Source organism: Micropterus dolomieu, linkage group LG01, assembly GCF_021292245.1.
Source record: "Micropterus dolomieu isolate WLL.071019.BEF.003 ecotype Adirondacks linkage group LG01, ASM2129224v1, whole genome shotgun sequence".
Classification (NCBI taxonomy): Eukaryota; Metazoa; Chordata; class Actinopteri; order Centrarchiformes; family Centrarchidae; genus Micropterus; species Micropterus dolomieu.
The window spans coordinates 26855693-26872930 of NC_060150.1; the positions used below are offsets into that span (position 1 = coordinate 26855693).

The 17238-nt window shown below is 40.6% G+C and overlaps 1 protein-coding gene across 1 annotated transcript in view; it reads right to left on the reverse strand.

Moving 5' to 3' along the window:
• Positions 1-620: 620 nt before the first annotated feature.
• LOC123979295 (partitioning defective 3 homolog) overlaps positions 621-17238 on the reverse strand; it is a 387436-nt gene continuing 370818 nt past the window's right edge. The window contains exons 23-24 of the mRNA XM_046063165.1: positions 9526-9650; positions 621-4610 (exon numbers count right to left, since the gene is read on the reverse strand). Coding sequence (XP_045919121.1) covers positions 4181-4610; positions 9526-9650 — 555 coding nt within the window. The 3' untranslated portion in view covers positions 621-4180. The remainder of the gene's footprint in view (positions 4611-9525; positions 9651-17238) is intronic.

A 17238-nucleotide genomic window follows, 5' to 3' on the forward strand; every position in this document is an offset into this window, starting at 1 on the left:
ATTCACATTACATACATCTTAATTTTCATATAGTCCTGGTTATATACTGAAAAAGAATATGTGCTGCAATTCATATCTGAATATGAGAGACTTTGAGAGGCTAACAAATGTAAGTAGTATAAAAACAGCTTTCATCATGGAACTAAAAGGGTTTATAGCATTATAATACTTTATGGTGAGTTAACTTTAACTAGAAAAACTCTTCATATTACGCAAAACTGGCACTGAACAGCTTTGTAAAGAACAAAAGACTATCATCCGCATATAACGAAACAACCTCAGATATTTCACAAGCTCAAATTCTTTAAAGGAAATGTGATATATATAATCTGATATATAGACTAGTGGATTTCTTTATCTCGAGTCATGTGCTTTCTAGTTTATTTCCACTCTGACCAGATGGATTCTTTCAAAGGCCTCTCCCTTCCTCAGGGCGAAGAGAAATTTGGCAAGGAGCTCTGTGATGCACAGCCAGTGCTGGCAAATTGTAAAACTTTTCCCCCAGAGCCTTTTTCACCATCAAAGTTATCAAAGGATGATATTAGAAGTTAAGGTAGCTCTTGGCCAGTCGTTACAGTGACCTGTGAGGAATGCAGATTAAAGAGATTGAAAGACAGGGCTGACATGTTTTTTCATAGTTTTTTACTTTTTACTATCACAAAACACATATTTTAAACTGCCGCCAAAGTATAGCTGTTGCTATTGCAGAGGTTCAACTTGTTTCAACATTCCTCCAGTTATGAGAGGAAAGTGTATTTTGGTACTCATTTTTAAAAGCATGAGGAAGGATCTGGCAACCAGATGAATAAAAGATGTTTTTTAAGTATGTCTTCTAAGTTCAACTAAATACATGTACAACAGCCACATTTCTAATTATAATGAAAAAAGATAAGTTCCACAAACTGTGTGAATTCTCAAATAGCAGCAAGAAATAAGATATTCTTTACTTGCCGTCAATTATGCATCTTATTTCACTCGTGTGTTATCAAGTAGAGAAACAATTTGTGAAAGCAGTACAATCAAGGGAAATTATTGTTACAAGAATATGAATGTACCCTTAATTTATTCACTGAAAAAAAGTTTATATTGTATGTACAGAGAATGAAACAAAAACAGTTCTTAATAATACACTGTTGTAAAAGGGAAAATTGCACTGTGCTTACATATTTGTCATTTTTTACCACCACAGTACCATATTGTGGATAATAAAACACAATGAGGGATGGTCATAAAAACACAATGAAACAATAACAATATATTTCTCATTTCTCCCAGGATACAAAAAAAAGAAATCCCCTGAAACAATAGCTTTATGGGAAGAATCCATGTGTCACAGAGGCGGTGCACAAACATTAATTACACAACACAAATAATATGTACATTATGAGATATTATCAAATTTGCATATGAGGAGAAAAGATGTAGATATTGCAGGCACTTGAACGTCCCCAGTTCATGATGGGACACATAAAGCATGAAAACATCAGTTAAAACAGCTGCTGTGTCAGAGTTGAATCCCCCTTTGCACACACACATTCATAGACCCAGTCTAATTCTGCCCCAGAAAAAAAACTAAAAACAAACAAACATGTGAAACTGGCAGATAGATGAAGGAGATAAATGAAGAGAAGAAGTAGAAGAAGAGACTGCAAAAGTGAGCGCAGCCTTCTTTGTAACCTCCTGTTTGTACTGCAGACTCAGAGGAAAAGCAGTGATTACTACATTGACTGAATCATCTGCAAGGTCAGGCCTCCCATATTCTCTCCCTCCTACTCCTCTGGTCTTCTCCCACTCAGCAGCCAAGTAGTTCATATGGCTGCCAAGACATATTCATAGACATATTGGAGCATCCAGTTACTGGCAGCATTCACAGACACTTAAACACATGTCCACCTACACACACACACACACACACAAACACACACAAGCACACTGGAACATTGTCAGATGAACAAACATACTAGTACTGTATTTAACATTCCCTTGTATGTAACTAATAATTAGCACAAATTTTTATATGTACTTGTGAGGAACCTCGACTGCAATAAGACAGATCCTACTTCTAACCCACTGTAACCATTGCATGTCTGATATAAAGCACGACTTCAATATTAATCCTATTTCTAGTCTTTATCCTAAACTCAGGAGTCATGTTTAAACGCACACATTCATATTAATGTTTTTTAATGGGACATACAGTAGACAGCCATTCTTTCCATATGAACAACTGCTTGTTTACAACAGTGGACAATAGGTAGATGATATAAAGGTTTATTGAGTGGTAAAAAAATGCATCTTGCAAATATGGCACTGCATAGTTTTTAACTTCCTACACTATTTTCAGACATCAGCATATTTACATGCACTTACTGTAAGTAACCAGTTAACACTTGGCTTTTGAATGATTTCATAAACATCAAGTAAGAAACCTGCTTTCCGTAATCAGGGTATGGTATTACAGAAACTCTTTGAAACTATAGCCGGAGGTAGAGGAGATATTCGATTAATGAACTGTTGCATGTATATGCAGATTTACACAAACCAGGTTACTACAGTAAACACTTTCTCTGCTTAGCTACGTAACCTAGTTTGTCTGAGTAACCTGGTTTCTTGAGTGCTTGTAAATGTACTGAAGGGCCCCAAAATCTGATTAAATAAACAAGAGGAGAATTTCCAAACCTCCTCCTATATATAAACACATTTAACCTTAATACTTTACCTAAACTAAATATAAACCTAAATTTAACTGCAACCCAAAATTACCTTCACATTTGCCCTCCAAGAAAAACTTACAGGGATGGGAATACTATAACACACGCACACACACGCACAATTTCACTCTGACACACACTTTGAAAAATGCACCATTAATTATTGATTGAACAAAGGAAAAGCTCCCGACTGTTTTTCTACCAATGGACATAATCATGAAAGGAAAACAAAATCAGCTCCATTGTATTGCATCAAAGGATAGGCAGTCCCACACTGAGGCCACCCATTGCAGGGCCAATGTGGTTTCCCATGTAACCACCCTGATGAAATATTCAGCGAGGAACAACTCAGATACCTAGGGGCCAACGGGCTTCTGTTACAGCCAAATCATTCTAGATGAGACCGGGGCCAGAGCCACGCCGACAAGGTTGCTATTTCTTCCTTCTCGCCATACGTATGACAACATACATACGCACACAGAAAGGGGCCCATTCATTTTTAATGGGGTACATTAATTAATAGCCCAGACCTGACCCCATTTATACTGCTGGATTCCCTGGGTGGGTGGGACAGGGTAGGAATAAAGGAGATCTAAATCTGTTTTCCTCCACTGAGAGTGCCGGATGGTGAGGGTGACAATGTGAAGAGAAAAAAACAGAGATAAAGCAGCCAGCAGAGGAAAAGAGAATTCAGGATTATTATATTGGAAAATACATGAGAGTGCTAGAAAGAGGATACACACTCTGTGTAAATGTTGTTTCTGAAACCAAAAGGGACAATTCCCAGAACTGGGGGACAGGGTGAGGAATGAGCGGTCGGGCCCAAAGCTCTGACATCATAGTTCACACAAGCTGCTTAACCTCAACACTCTGTGACACTGTCACTACATGCCAACTCCTGCCAGCACTCACACACATGTGCACACAAGCACACTGTACATGCTCACATAAACACGTAGTGCTCATCAAAGTCCTTATGAACAGGAAAAATAAGCCTCATTTACACCAGTGTGGAATCGACTGAGATCCCCGCCAGCACCAGAGTAGTACAAAAACATGCCTGGGCCATGCCATGTGCTTGGGGCTTCTGATGCAGTCTGCTCTGTGCAGTCTGCTCTCCTAAATTTATAAGATAGAAAGTGTCACAAGCAAAAAAAATGGACCTGATGCTTACAAAAGGTGAACAATCGATGGACTAATAGGCACTTATTCACGTATTAGATGATCACATCGCTGGACAGTAAAACATCTCAAATCATTTCTTTTTATACAATTACAAATTATAATGGTTCATATCGTAAAAAATATTTTCTTAAATATTAACATTGTCTATCAACAGTCCCATAACAGTCCCATAAAAATCTTTGTATCTCAGCATTTTAAAAAACAAAACAGAAATAGACTCATTGCCCTCTATGTATTGTTGTTAATCTCCCAAAAGTTCTATTTTCCAGTTCCTTGTCACTTTCTCAGGAGTAAAACAGCCTCCCTTTCTCTGAACCATGAAGCCTGGTGAGTTTGGCGAGCTGAGAAGGTGAAGGGGGTACATCTTGTCTGTAGGGGCCCTTGGATTGAGGTGGGGCCTGCATCGGGGCAGAGCCGGGGGCCTGAGTGGGGTCTCTCTTGTGGTCATAGGTGCTGCCGCTGGGGGTTTCCTGTGCGGGAGGTGGCCTCGCCTTGTTGGCCTCCTGCTCTCGGCGTCTCTGCTCCTGCCTCAGCAGCTCCTGAGTCTCTAAGAGAACACGGGCGTTGAAGCTGGATGTTCCCAGATAGCCGTTATGTGATCCCTGGCTGCTGGAGTAGCGAGGGTTCTCCTTGGATGTCTGGAATCCGACTGCTGGCATGTACATCTTGCCCCATGAGTCCTGGGACACTATGCCAGGGTTCTTACGAGGTTGCCTAAACAGAAACAGGTAAAGAGGTCAATCGCACTGTTGAGAGAGTCACCTTAAACAGCACTTGTACGAGCAACAGAGGATGATAGTTGGTAACTCTGCTCAGTTACTACTACTGCTTTTTCAGAAGTGGCCCCTGGGTCAGCATTTATTGAAAGGGAATTCAAAAGAAACTGCACTCCAGCAGAGAATGTGGCCATTTTCACATTTTTGTGAGATTAAAAGGAGGATGCAGTGGCGTTGACTTAAAATACAGAAAGCAACATGCATGGAGCAAAGAGGGATCTGTTATAGTCTGCTGCATGATTACACCGAATCCAGTAACATAAAGACAGAGACACGAAAGAGACTGGAAACAAACGGGGGGGACCCAGAAACGCCCACAGGACTATTAGTTCCACGCTGTAAACAAACACAAATGTTAAAACATCCCTGAGAAAAATGGCTGCTTTCATCCATTTAACTCCTTTTTGGAGATGCAGACGGGTGCACTTACAGCACAGACAGAGTAATGGGAGACCTCACGGCGTTATCCGCCTTCTACTCATCTTTAGTCCCCCTGCCAGCCCCTACACTGAGATGACGGTTGCACACACCAAAGGATTTACTAAAGTAGTAAAAGTAGTAATACAACAATGTAAAATGACAACAATGATGAATGTACGTATGAACGTACTACAGAATACCCCATTTAATACAGTAGTAGTGTCATACAGTATGCAGATTATATCATTGGATTGTGAATACTGATGCATAAATGTGTATGCAAAAGGATATTGTTTTTCATGGAACAAATGTATCATTATCAAAGGAGATCATATGTTCTGTGAAATTTGAATGTGTGAAGTAACTAACTACAGCTGTCATATAATTGTAGTGGAGTAAAAATAACAATACTTGCCTCTTAAATGTAGTGGAGAGAACTATAAAGTAGCAGTAATTTTAAATACTAAAGTGCCTCAAAATTATACTTAAGTACAGCACTTGAGTTGATGTACTAGTTACTTTCTACCACGGGAACACACATATGATGTCTCGTATAAAAAAAAAACGAAACAAAAAAAAAACTATTGCACATGCATGCCCTCCACCACACATGCTCTCCTTTCGAGTAATTGGCCCGGAAAGCCATCATTGGGAACTGCCAGTTTTTTTTGCTAAAGTACTGAGTTGACTCCTCCATTATTAGGATCCATTAAGGACCCCTGTGCGATGGAAGACCTGTGACAGTGTCTTTTGCGTCAGGGGTGCTAAGAGTAATCCCATTCACACCTCACTGAACTGCTGTGCGCTTAAAAGGCTTTTGAGTTCACGAGGAGGGAGAGGGAGACAGGCCGGGCGTGCTTTTAGGCCAAAACTGCATTTCTTATCTGGCCACATCTCATTCCAAAGCAGCTGAGAGAAACAAAAGACAGAATAGGCTTTTTATTGCTCAAAGCACTTCTTAAAAAATATTAATTTTTTTCTAAAACTGAAACCTTACAATAAGGTAAGTGGGTATTGGAGTGAATGGGAAAAATTTTGAACTCTGTACCTTCATTTCTTATTTTGTATGCACTGCAGTGTTGCCTGACAAAGAAAATATGACATAAATTCTTTAAATCTTGATTAAATCATAAAAGGGGTTACGCCATAGCTTTGACAGCCGATGTGTTTTCCCTACACAAAAATATTCACAACTACATGTTGGGGCTACTGAGTTGAACTGTGAGTGAAGAGAACTGTGATTAGCTGTTCGTGTTTCCGCCTTCAAGTTCCTGTTGGTGGCGGAGATTGTTGATTGTGAAGACAACGATGAAGAAAGGCTAATCTGCTGCCTTTTGGTAACACACATCTACCAAAGTCACCTCCACTGCAAACCTTCACTAGAATTGTCACTCTGTTTGAATGAATAAATATAAACATGATGATTGCACCACAGTAGTCTCCTATTTAGTAATAAGGCAAGCCAAAACGAGATGCAAACATAAATTCAGTTTAAGGATATCAAGATAAACTAAAATAAATTATTTTTGAATTAAACTTTCCCTTAAACATATTTTTTCCTATTGCCATGTCTATGTTATTCTAATGAGAATCCCACAATACCAGCATTATTAATGTATGCCCTTGTGGTCCACAGTACCTAAGGGGAGGGAAAGAGTGGAAGTATGGAGTGTATGATCTGTGTCTTTGTGAGATTAGGTCTACATTTATGCATGCATGTATGAATGGGTATGCATTTATGGACTGTACATGTGCACACACACAAACACATTATCTTGTGTGTGTGTGTGTGCGTGCTTGCATGTAGAGCATGTGTAAGTATGAGGGTAATTGGCAGAGGGGCAGATGTAGGGACAGACTGTAGAGAGAGCCGCACCACATGCTCCATATCTGGGTTTTTGCTGTCTGGGCGAGCCGCCACGCATTTACAGGACACCCCGGCTTGGCTCAGAGAGCAGCCAGCACTGCTCATGAGGGAGCTGCTTATTTAGAAATCTGGGGTCCCTGTTGCACGAGGCAGCAAGCTGCGTTTCCAGAATGACCATGTCGTTTTTTAAAGTTGAGGGGAGATTTAGAGGGAAAGCCTTTGGTGGTGATGAGAAGAGAGAAGAAATGGCGTTGTTCCACAGGAATGTAATCGTGATTGATGCGTTAGGGGAGCTAGTTCTCTTATCACCTCTACTCCTGCGCCAGAATATGTCACAAAGTAGATTAGTTACATTTACAAAGGGAGGGGATGGGAAAATACATCATGCCAAAGAGTGGGGTAAATTTAGAATGACAGAACATAACAAACAAAGCCAGGAAGTTGGCTCGCAAAACTTGTGGCCGATGTGTGTTTTTTTAAAACAGCTGGGAAGAATCAAAGTTTATGAGAAGAGGGAGATGAAACACATACACATGCACGGACACAAAATAATTAGGGAAAAAACCAAATGCATGCAATGGGCAATGGAACAATCACTGCTATATTGTACAAATAAATTGTCTACAAACCTGGAATAATGTTTTCCTTATAGTGTGGAACAATGTTGTTTTGGCTGAGGAATGCAAGAGCTGCATGGGTAGATGGAAGAGCTACTGGCAATTCACTCAGGCCACTGTTAAGAACCTTATCTTGACAGCATTCATGTGTGTGTGTGTGTGTGTGTGTGCGTCTCTTTCAGGCTAATCAGTGGGCTCTCTTTCCTACTAACACACTCGTTCCTCTCCTGGCCCCTCTCACTCTCCACTGCCTGTCACCGTTAATCCCGCTCCAACAACAAGCCTTCATTAGTGCTCTTTCAATCCTTATATCCCAGACAGCAAGCTAAGCCTGGCCGTCATCAGATAACCAACTACCATGGCTTCTTCTGGAAGCTCTTTGGGAAGGAGTTTTTTTTTCAGAGGGAATGTCCCTTTTCGGCTGAATGGCTGACTGCTAAAGCTTCCTGTTTTGGCGGAGAAGGACAGGATGAAGGGGTTCTATAGGAGAAGTGTTTGGACTTGGAGGGAACTGTGGTTATTAATCTAAGCATGTAAGACTTTAGCTCTTTAATGAGGAGCTGTACCGAGACACAAGCTCTGAAAAGCCTTAGCTGGGGTCAAACGTCAAGCCTGAGCTCATGCGACTCTTTGCTAAAAGACGCTATGAGATTATGAGAGGAATGCATATCAAAGGCCATCCTCGCCTGTTTTTTTGGTCAGCCAGATGAACTTTCCCAAGAGAAGGAACTCACTGAGAGGGGAGGGCTGGAGACAACTGTCACATCACATGAGATGCCAGCAGATAACACCTATGATCTGGCTTTTACAGACCACATTGATTATGCCTCTTTGTGGACCGCAAATCCATAGCCAACATGTTTTAATCGACCCGACTGCGACTGTTCAGAGACAGCAGAGGAAAAAAGAGGATGACTACGAAGAAATGATTGCTGTTTGTGCAAGGAGAGATTGAAATCACAGGAGAGCAGAGTGACCCCAGCCAAGAAAATTAAAAGACCACACACACACACATTTATATACACTTTTGAGTGTTCTGTCTTGTTTAAACTGGCAGGGCAGCAAAACTTAAATAAATCAGACTTCACTCTGACTTGTCTGTCAACATTTTAGAACACACTGTACATTTTATAATACAAAAACTCAAACTGGATTGTTTTATAGCGGAAATATTTAACAAGGAGAGGAAGTAATGTTTATTTTATTACTAACTTTAAATCTCTGTCAGTCAGTCAAAGTATAGAATTTGTGTCTTTGGTGACTTTTTCTTAAAGGATGTAGGGCTTAAAATGTAGAGATTTTCCATCAGCAGTTTGGTTGGCTGTGCAATTTGCAATGACTAAAATGCAAATACTGGTACTAAATCTCCCCCACTCCTCTCAACGCCTCGAGATGTGAGATATGGTAAGCTTTATTGGCATCTCTTTGACAGATATGTAAAAGAATCGAAACAGGAAGATGGAAAAGATGAAGAGCAGCAGTTGTAGCCTTTTAAAAACATGATATTGGAGCTCTTATTCATCATAAGGGAAATGTTGGAAAGGGGGCTGATGCATGTGACAAAGTCATCCCTTACCCGGGGTCAACATTGACTTAATGAAGTTGAATATCAGTCAGATAATTCCAAGCGATCACATTAAATGATTTCTTTCAAAGAGTTTTGCTAAGAATCATTTAAATGCTGGGAGATGAGTTAAAAGTGGATTTGTGGTTGAGGGACTTTGTAGCCAAAGAGATAAGCTCAAGAAAGTGTAAAGGATAAATGCACAAATATGAGTAAAAGTCATTGATGGAAATCAAAAAAGTCAAAAGAAGAGGTTGAGAAAGGGCAGGAAGAACGTGATAAGTCACAGAGAGGGGAGGGAGAGAGGGAGACAGAAACAGACAGATGCACAGGCAGACAGCCCGACAGACGGAATAAAGAAAGGAGAAAGGATAGGATGTCTCACCGTGGAAGGGAGCTGTACTGCCTGTGTGCTTGCTGGAAACCATCCCTGTCCTCTTGTTTCTGGACCTGAGTCTCAACTACTGTTACTGAATGGCGTCCGCTCTGTGTCTCCGTCCCATTGCTCACCTGAAACATCCAAAAAAATGACACAAGATCCACACAGTTAACCCACAGTAACAGAGAAACAAATGAAGTCAAAATGGTAAACATTTCTGTCTTTGGATGCAAGGGTTACAATGCTTAAACATGTATTTGGAAAATACACACACACACACACACACACACACACACACACACACTTAGAGGATGGAATATTTTTCTCTCAGCACAGCTGGTGGTTTGACAGTGCAATGCCTCCTGTGTGTTAGACTACCCTCAGGGGACAGGTAGTTAGTAGGTGTGATTCCATGATGACAGTGGCACTGAAAAATGCACCTGTACCAGTGGATGAAAAGGCCCCTCGTGAAAAGGGCTAATTCTCCAAGATGATCCTTCTATGAACGACCAAATCCTCGGTTGCAGACAGCACAGTTTGTACCAACATTCTACATGCAGAATGAGGCCTCCAAAGGTGATGGAGGTTCCATCAGATCTGATCGGAGACACATTTTGACAAAGGCACTGTCAAAAAGTCTAAAATAACAATCCACATCGACCTGAATAAATGTATAAAAAGTGGGGTTGACTTTGTGGACTCAACATTTGCAAGTTCAAAAGAGCTCTGTTTGAATTGTACTGGTCCCTGCTTCAGATACGAAAGTCTGTAATATTAAAAGACTGTTGCATTGTGTGCAGCCTTAATGCTGCTTGGGTAAGTTTGATTATACCACAATCAAACAAGACTGACCACATTATTGTCAGGCCTTTTTACTTGTACTTAGTGTTAATGAATGAGTTTCTGTTGATGGAGTTCTACAGTGGCTATCACTTATCAAGCTAACTTCTCAGAGTGATTATATTACACAAAATTGTGTATGTGTATACATATATATGTGTATATATAACTCATTCATTTCAATGACTTGCATGTCACTTGACTACACACCACTAACCTGTACCAGTGTGAATGTGTGTTTGTTGTCTGATCATCTGCAGGGTTGACATGGAGATATCATCTCCCTCAACACTTGCATACTGCTAATGAGCTGGCTGATGAAAGTACATGACAAGCCAATTAAACAGAGACGAGCTGAGAAGGTGTAGCAAGTGTGGCTTGACCGCGTGTCAGTTTTCATAAGGCTTAGATGGTAATGTGGTAGGCAGGTGGGGGTGTGGATGGTTTGTGCATACATGTCTGCTGAAGTAAATATTCAATAATAGGAATCAGTGTTTGGTAGCTTGGAAAGAGATTTTCTTAAATTTGGAAAATGTGTGTGTATGTGTTTGTGTGGTGGGCGGTAGAGAGGTAATAGTACATGATAGAATTGATTGATAGGGTAAAGGTGTGTTGGCAGATGGAAAGGCTGTCAGCAAAAATGTCTTCTTGGAAACATCTAGTGTTCTTGAAATGGCTGCTTTCCTCCTCACTTGGACAGCTGCAATAACAGTGCAATTACATTTCACTCAGCGTCAATACCAAGTTCTTTCTCAAGCCCTCCGAGTCCTAAAAACATAATAGTATTTCACGTGGGTAAAGTGAATTGGAATCACATGTTTCAGATTTTGCTGTAACAACACGGTCCCCCGGTTCAGAAAGTGTAGAGCACACAAATGAATATCAGATGAACCGTAAGGGAAAAGGAGAAATTATTTTACTGGGGCCAAAGGCAGTGGTGAGAAAATAATTAGTCATGCACCCTGAACGTTTTTAATGTGATCTGAAAGGAAGTGGTGAGGAATCCGGAGGTGCTTGACGCTTTGGTTTCAGACTGCAGGTTTGAGGTGGATGACGCCATGCTAAGAGAAATGCATGAGAAATAGCCAGAAGAGAAAATCAGTCAGTGTAATGGCATTATCCAGGGCAGGAGAATCAGATTATTCCATGTTAGCCCTGGAATACAATGCCATATAAAACATGACATTTGTTGAAATCGAATCAAAGAGACGTCCGTGTTCGTTTTTATCCAATAATGTGAAAAATGATGTCAATACAGCACGCTTTTATCTCCCCCTTGTTTCCTTGGTGGTGTCACAGACAAAGCAGGGAGAGAAAAAAATTCTCCACCTGTTTAAACATAAGAGAGTTCACAGACGATGAGTTGGTGTTGGGAGGGGGGCATAATTGTGAAAATTATTTGCAGGTATCAAAAAACAGCTGGGAAAGAGCTGACCCTTAAAAGTTCAAAACATAAACATGACAGCCAAGGTGTAACATTTCTTGGTTTAGAGCTGGTCACAGACCTTAGATATCAAAGCAGGTTGCTGTGATGGGTCAGCACTAACCTTACCGCCCACACCCACACTTGTGAATCTATGTTTGTACCCCACCACATAGGGAACAGTTTTAAGAGAGCAGCCGTGCTGTACACAAACACACATATGGAAGACATTTAAGTTGCTAATGGGCAGACCGAACAAGACGACATCCTCACAAAGCCCAGTTGGATAATGATCCTCTCTTAAAGTTCTTGCACAACCCAATTCCGCCAATTTATTATAAGCACAGCCCAGTTCATCTGTGGTCGCCGGGGTGTGTAGCTCCGGGTGGAGTATCAGTCTGAGAGCAAGCAGTGTGGTCTGCCATTTCCCGGTCCCTGGGCCAGGAAACTGCGGTGAATGGGAGGTTGGTTTGGTTATCTCCATATCAGTTAAGAACACCGCAGCACGCACTAATGGAAGAACAAAATGTTGAAGTCTTATTTTTTATTGTGAAAATATCTGTGTGAATGAATGTGTGGGGTAATAGTGACAAAATATATTATTATGTCTACATAAGAGCAGTGTAATCGCTTTGTTCTCCTCTCCACCCTCTGTTCTCTATCTAATCTTTGAACACACACAATTTGGTATCTCTGTAAAGAGTGCGATAGAAAAGCTGGGGTTAGCATAGTTGAGCAAACTGAGAAGGAGCTCAACAAAAGATTGATCAACGGCGACATAATCAGTTGTGGATGAAAAATACAGTAGCATGAAGTTATTTTTGGTGATCGAGATAGTAGCAAGAGGACAGTGACAAAAGTCCATGAGTCCAAGACAAATCTTGAAGAGAATCCTCTCAGCGCCATGAAAAAAGCCTTACAGATATAGTCATGAGTGGCTAAAGGATTTCCCTACTGCTTACTACAGTATGTCATGGTCCTTTTCTGCTACTCTAGGTATGTGAGGTTAAACTACAACTAGCAGAGTCAGCTGGGTTGCCTTTAAACTGTTTTATCATTACAAGACATTTACTATGCAACAATGTGTGACAGCATACGCGAATATGTGCTTTACTTGCAAGTTCAGGCAATTATGGACAAGAGTATGAAATTTCTTTTGAAAGAATCATACTATCATTGACATTTAAGTGCTGCATTGTTTTGTTTTGTCATGGCACATAGCTTTGTTGTCTTAACTCTAACCCTTAGCCCCTGGGAAGTCAAGTGACTGCAGCTAAAAGTGGCTTATTCATCACATGATCACATAGGAAAGAGTTAGCTGTACATAGAACCAACATAAAAGCACCATAACCCAAGTTTGCATAAACACAACAAATGCTTGTAGACACATGTATCCTGGTAGCAGGAGATAAAGCGATAATAAAATCAAAAGAATTCACATAAATGAGGCCTTTACAAGCTGCCGGTGGTGTGTTTGATCCAATGTACCAGCATGGCGCTCACACTCCTCTGTGTGGTCATGCTCATTGGCGCTCCAATCCAACAGCACAAACTGATTTTATTGCTGCAGACAGAGAGCAAGAGAGAAAAAGGCAACTCTTTGGAAAATACATAGCGCTTTATGATGAACATCTGGAAATCCCCTCTCACAGAGCAGCGGGGCGGGAGGGGGAGAAAACATGCCAGCTCTAATTGTGTGTGCTGGTTTAGGGGCTGCATGGTAGACAGGGCTTCTCATGTCCTGTTCATTATTCCATTAAGGAAGAGCCTTTATTCGAGGACTGACCTCAGCACTGTCATTACAGCCGTTCAAAGTAGACATACCTGAGCTCACTTTCCAACACCCCGGAGACAAGCTGAGGTCAAACTCACCTCACGGTGCTCCGTTTGCTCCCTCTGTACCTGTCCCTCATTATCATGATTATTTTACATGTGCCGTTTTTGCCCCCAAAGCAGTTTGTTTGAAATAAGCAGAAGAGGATACCACTAGGGTTGGGTATCGTTTAAAATTTTACGATACCAGTACCAAAACCAGTACCCTTAAAGTGATAACGATACCAATAGAGTACTTCATTCAATACCTTGCATAAAATGCCACCTGTTGAAGCCATAGTAGTTGACTGGTAGCCTATTTATTTGTTGTTATGGACAAGCAAGGTTATCTGTTTTATTTTTTTCTTGTTTCAAATAACTGTTACATGAAATTATTGGGAAATTTTATCACATCCTCCTCATCCTAATTTTTTGATACATGCGTTGAAAGTAAACAATGGAAAATTATTTTGTTAACTTTCAATCAATAAACTGAATTGAAAGATCTCCTCGAGTGTTTTACTTTATTGGTGAGTCGCAAACTTCCAAAAACAGTAACAAGTATAAAACGAGTATGGAGTCTGTTTAAACAAGTAACTAAATGACAATATAGACTCTAAAGAAGCAAACAGAGGAAAAGAGATGCTGTACGTCCAGCCGATCAAACCAGCTACACCTGAAGCAACCGCAGCTGCAGCCAGAGGGTCCGTGAGTAAAATCAGCTGATCACTGCTGCGCCACAACAGCATTTAATTGATGTGATGGAACGCAGCGATCGATCAGTGACAAGTGATGTGAATAGCAAACCAACGGAAAGCCAAGTTTGTGGTGATAAACTTGCAACAGTGATAAACATGCCTGAGACCGCAACTGAAGGTGAGCGGCTGTTAAAATCACGCATGGACTCAATGAGTGCAAGGCTTTTTTATACAGTCTATAGTGCAGGCACATAAGAGGAAAAAATGCGTGCTCTTCTCTTTCTTTCGGTGTGCTGCTTGCATATTTGGCTGCAAGCAAAACCATACAAATAGTAATTTATTTTCCGCGATCTGGCTACAAAAGGTATTGAACGAAGTACTGGTTTGACTGGAGACGTTTTGATTCTTCTCGATACTGGGCTGTTTCGGTCGATTCCAATAAGGGTATCAAGTAATAATAATAATAATAATAATAATCTTTATTTGTAGAGCACTTTTCAAAAACAAGTTGCAAAGACAATAATACCCAAAAAACAATAATACAAAAACAATACAAGATAAAAGCAAGAAAACATTGAAAAGACTTACATACACGTTTAAGATAAATATAAAATAAGTAAAACAAAATCGGGAAAGGCTCTCCTATAAAAGTATGTTTTAATAAGGGACTTAAAAGAGTTCACTGACTCAGCTGACCTGATTTCCTCGGGCAGGCTGTTCCAGAGCCTCAGGGCCCTGACAGCAAACGCTCTGTCCCCTTTAGTTTTCAGTCGAGACTCTGGAACAGACAACAGACCTCTGCCCGAGGATCTCAAGGTATGTGCTGGTGTGTATGGGACTAAAAGGTCAGAAATATAACAAGGCGAGAGGCCATAAAGAGCTTTAAAAGTGATCAATAAAATTTTAAAGTCAATTCTAAAACATACTGGGAGCCAGTGTAGTGAAGCTAACACAGGGGTAATGTGGACATATTTCTTTGTTCTGGTTAAAAGCCTGGCAGATGAGTTCTGGACAGTCTGGAGTCGATCAGTAGATTTTTGGGTTAAACAAGTGAAAAGGCTGTTGCAGTAATCCAGGCGTGATGAGATGAAGGCATGTAAAATGGTCTCGTGTCCTTAAAAGTTAACATAGATCGAATTTTTGCTACAGTATATTTCAAAGTTGATAAAAACATGATTGAACAAGCTTTGTGGTGTGCTGCTCGAAATTTAAATTACTATCAAACCAGACACCAAGGTTCTTTGCAACAGGCTTAATGTGATTTACTAGTAGTAGCGATACCCATCGCATGGGCAGACACCATTTGCTGATGAAGATCATGCAATGTAATCAAAAGCTCCAGAACAGTTACTAAATAGAACCTGAGGAGATTATTTAAGTGGCTGTTTCCAAAGCCAAGAATGAACAGTCAAGCTCAACTTTAAAGCCAACATGATGAAAACATTTCGTGATATGAGCCACAACATCTACTAAATGGAAATTGAGGTCATGCCTTGAGATGATAGAAGCCGCTGCTATTCTGGCTTGTAGATCTGTGTGGAAGCCATTACGATGTAACCTTGAGTACTCAGGGACAACGTGCATCAAGTGTAGTTATGCAGACTTTGATGTGGAAGCCATTTAACTGCCTTCGAGTATTTTGCCTTTTCCTGGTTATATTCACTGAATGTTTTGATATACAAAAAGTGGAGGTCATGGAGGTTTCACTTTCATCACTGCGGACAACATTCAGCAATGACAAAGAGTGAAATCCACTGTAAAAAAAGAAAGATAAATAAATTTCTGTACAAAAAGGAGCCTTATTACACAATGTTGTCTTTTTCAGTTTCTAAAAATGCTATTGTCACTGATGGCTCCATCTACAATTATAAAATCCAGATTTGAAGTCTTTTTTGTAAGTTGCATAAACGTCTTAGTTTCGTAATCAGTCTAAAACTGTTCAAATGTATTTATCTGGTGTATTTATACATTTTAGCCCTGCCTCTAAGTACTGTACATTAGAGTTGTCGCAATAACTGCAAAAGTGAAATACTGCGCTATTGGTCAAGCCTACCGCGGAGGATATCAAGCACCGCAACAACCGCAATGTTCATACTGTACACTTCAGGGCGTGTTAAATTAATAAATGAATGCTTCAAAAGTTCCACAACCATAACAAGCTCTGTAACGGTTCAAGGATGGATCGCCATGGGCTGTACGTGACCAGTGTTGCCATGTTTTGCGTTGTTAATGATTATTTTAAAGGTTAGCTAACTTGGCGTTAGCATATTGCGCGGCTAATGTGGCTAGCACGCTCGGCGATGTTGGACTCACGTTGTGATCCTGAGGGACAGTCCAGATAAACTGTGGACAATAAGCCTCCTTTGAATCTCACTAACTAAAGAGCGCAGTGTTTCGGAAGCCTGCTGCTGTTTTTCATGTTGCTTTCTGTGGAAAAGTTATAACGTTACTACAGCGCAGTGGTTAGTTGTGGACAGCCATTCTGCTCCACACCGTGCATTGCTGCGGTATGTAAATTGACTTGATAGACATGCCCTGAAGGTAATGATATAGCTACATCTGAAAAAGACAAGGTCAAACTACAAAAAAGGAGTTTGCTTGGCAATGTTGTTGACTAGCATGCAGCAGCTAGCTTGCTCAGACCATAAAGCTGCAGTTAGCGGCTCGCTGTGCAGTGAGGTGACAGATACAGACACTCTTACTCCAAATTACCAAATTACTTCATTGATGAAAAATGCGATAATACTGCATACCGCGCTGTTGAGCCCCAACATATTGCCGCTTGGAAATTACTTCACCGCGACAGCCCTACTGTACAAGTCCTTTTATTTTATTTTCCTTCTTTTTACCAACATATCTAACGGCCAAGTTTTTACCTCTGTCTTATCTTTCCACAGTTTTCCCTGGTTTTCATATCAAAATGCTTGACTCATCCGCCTTGAATAG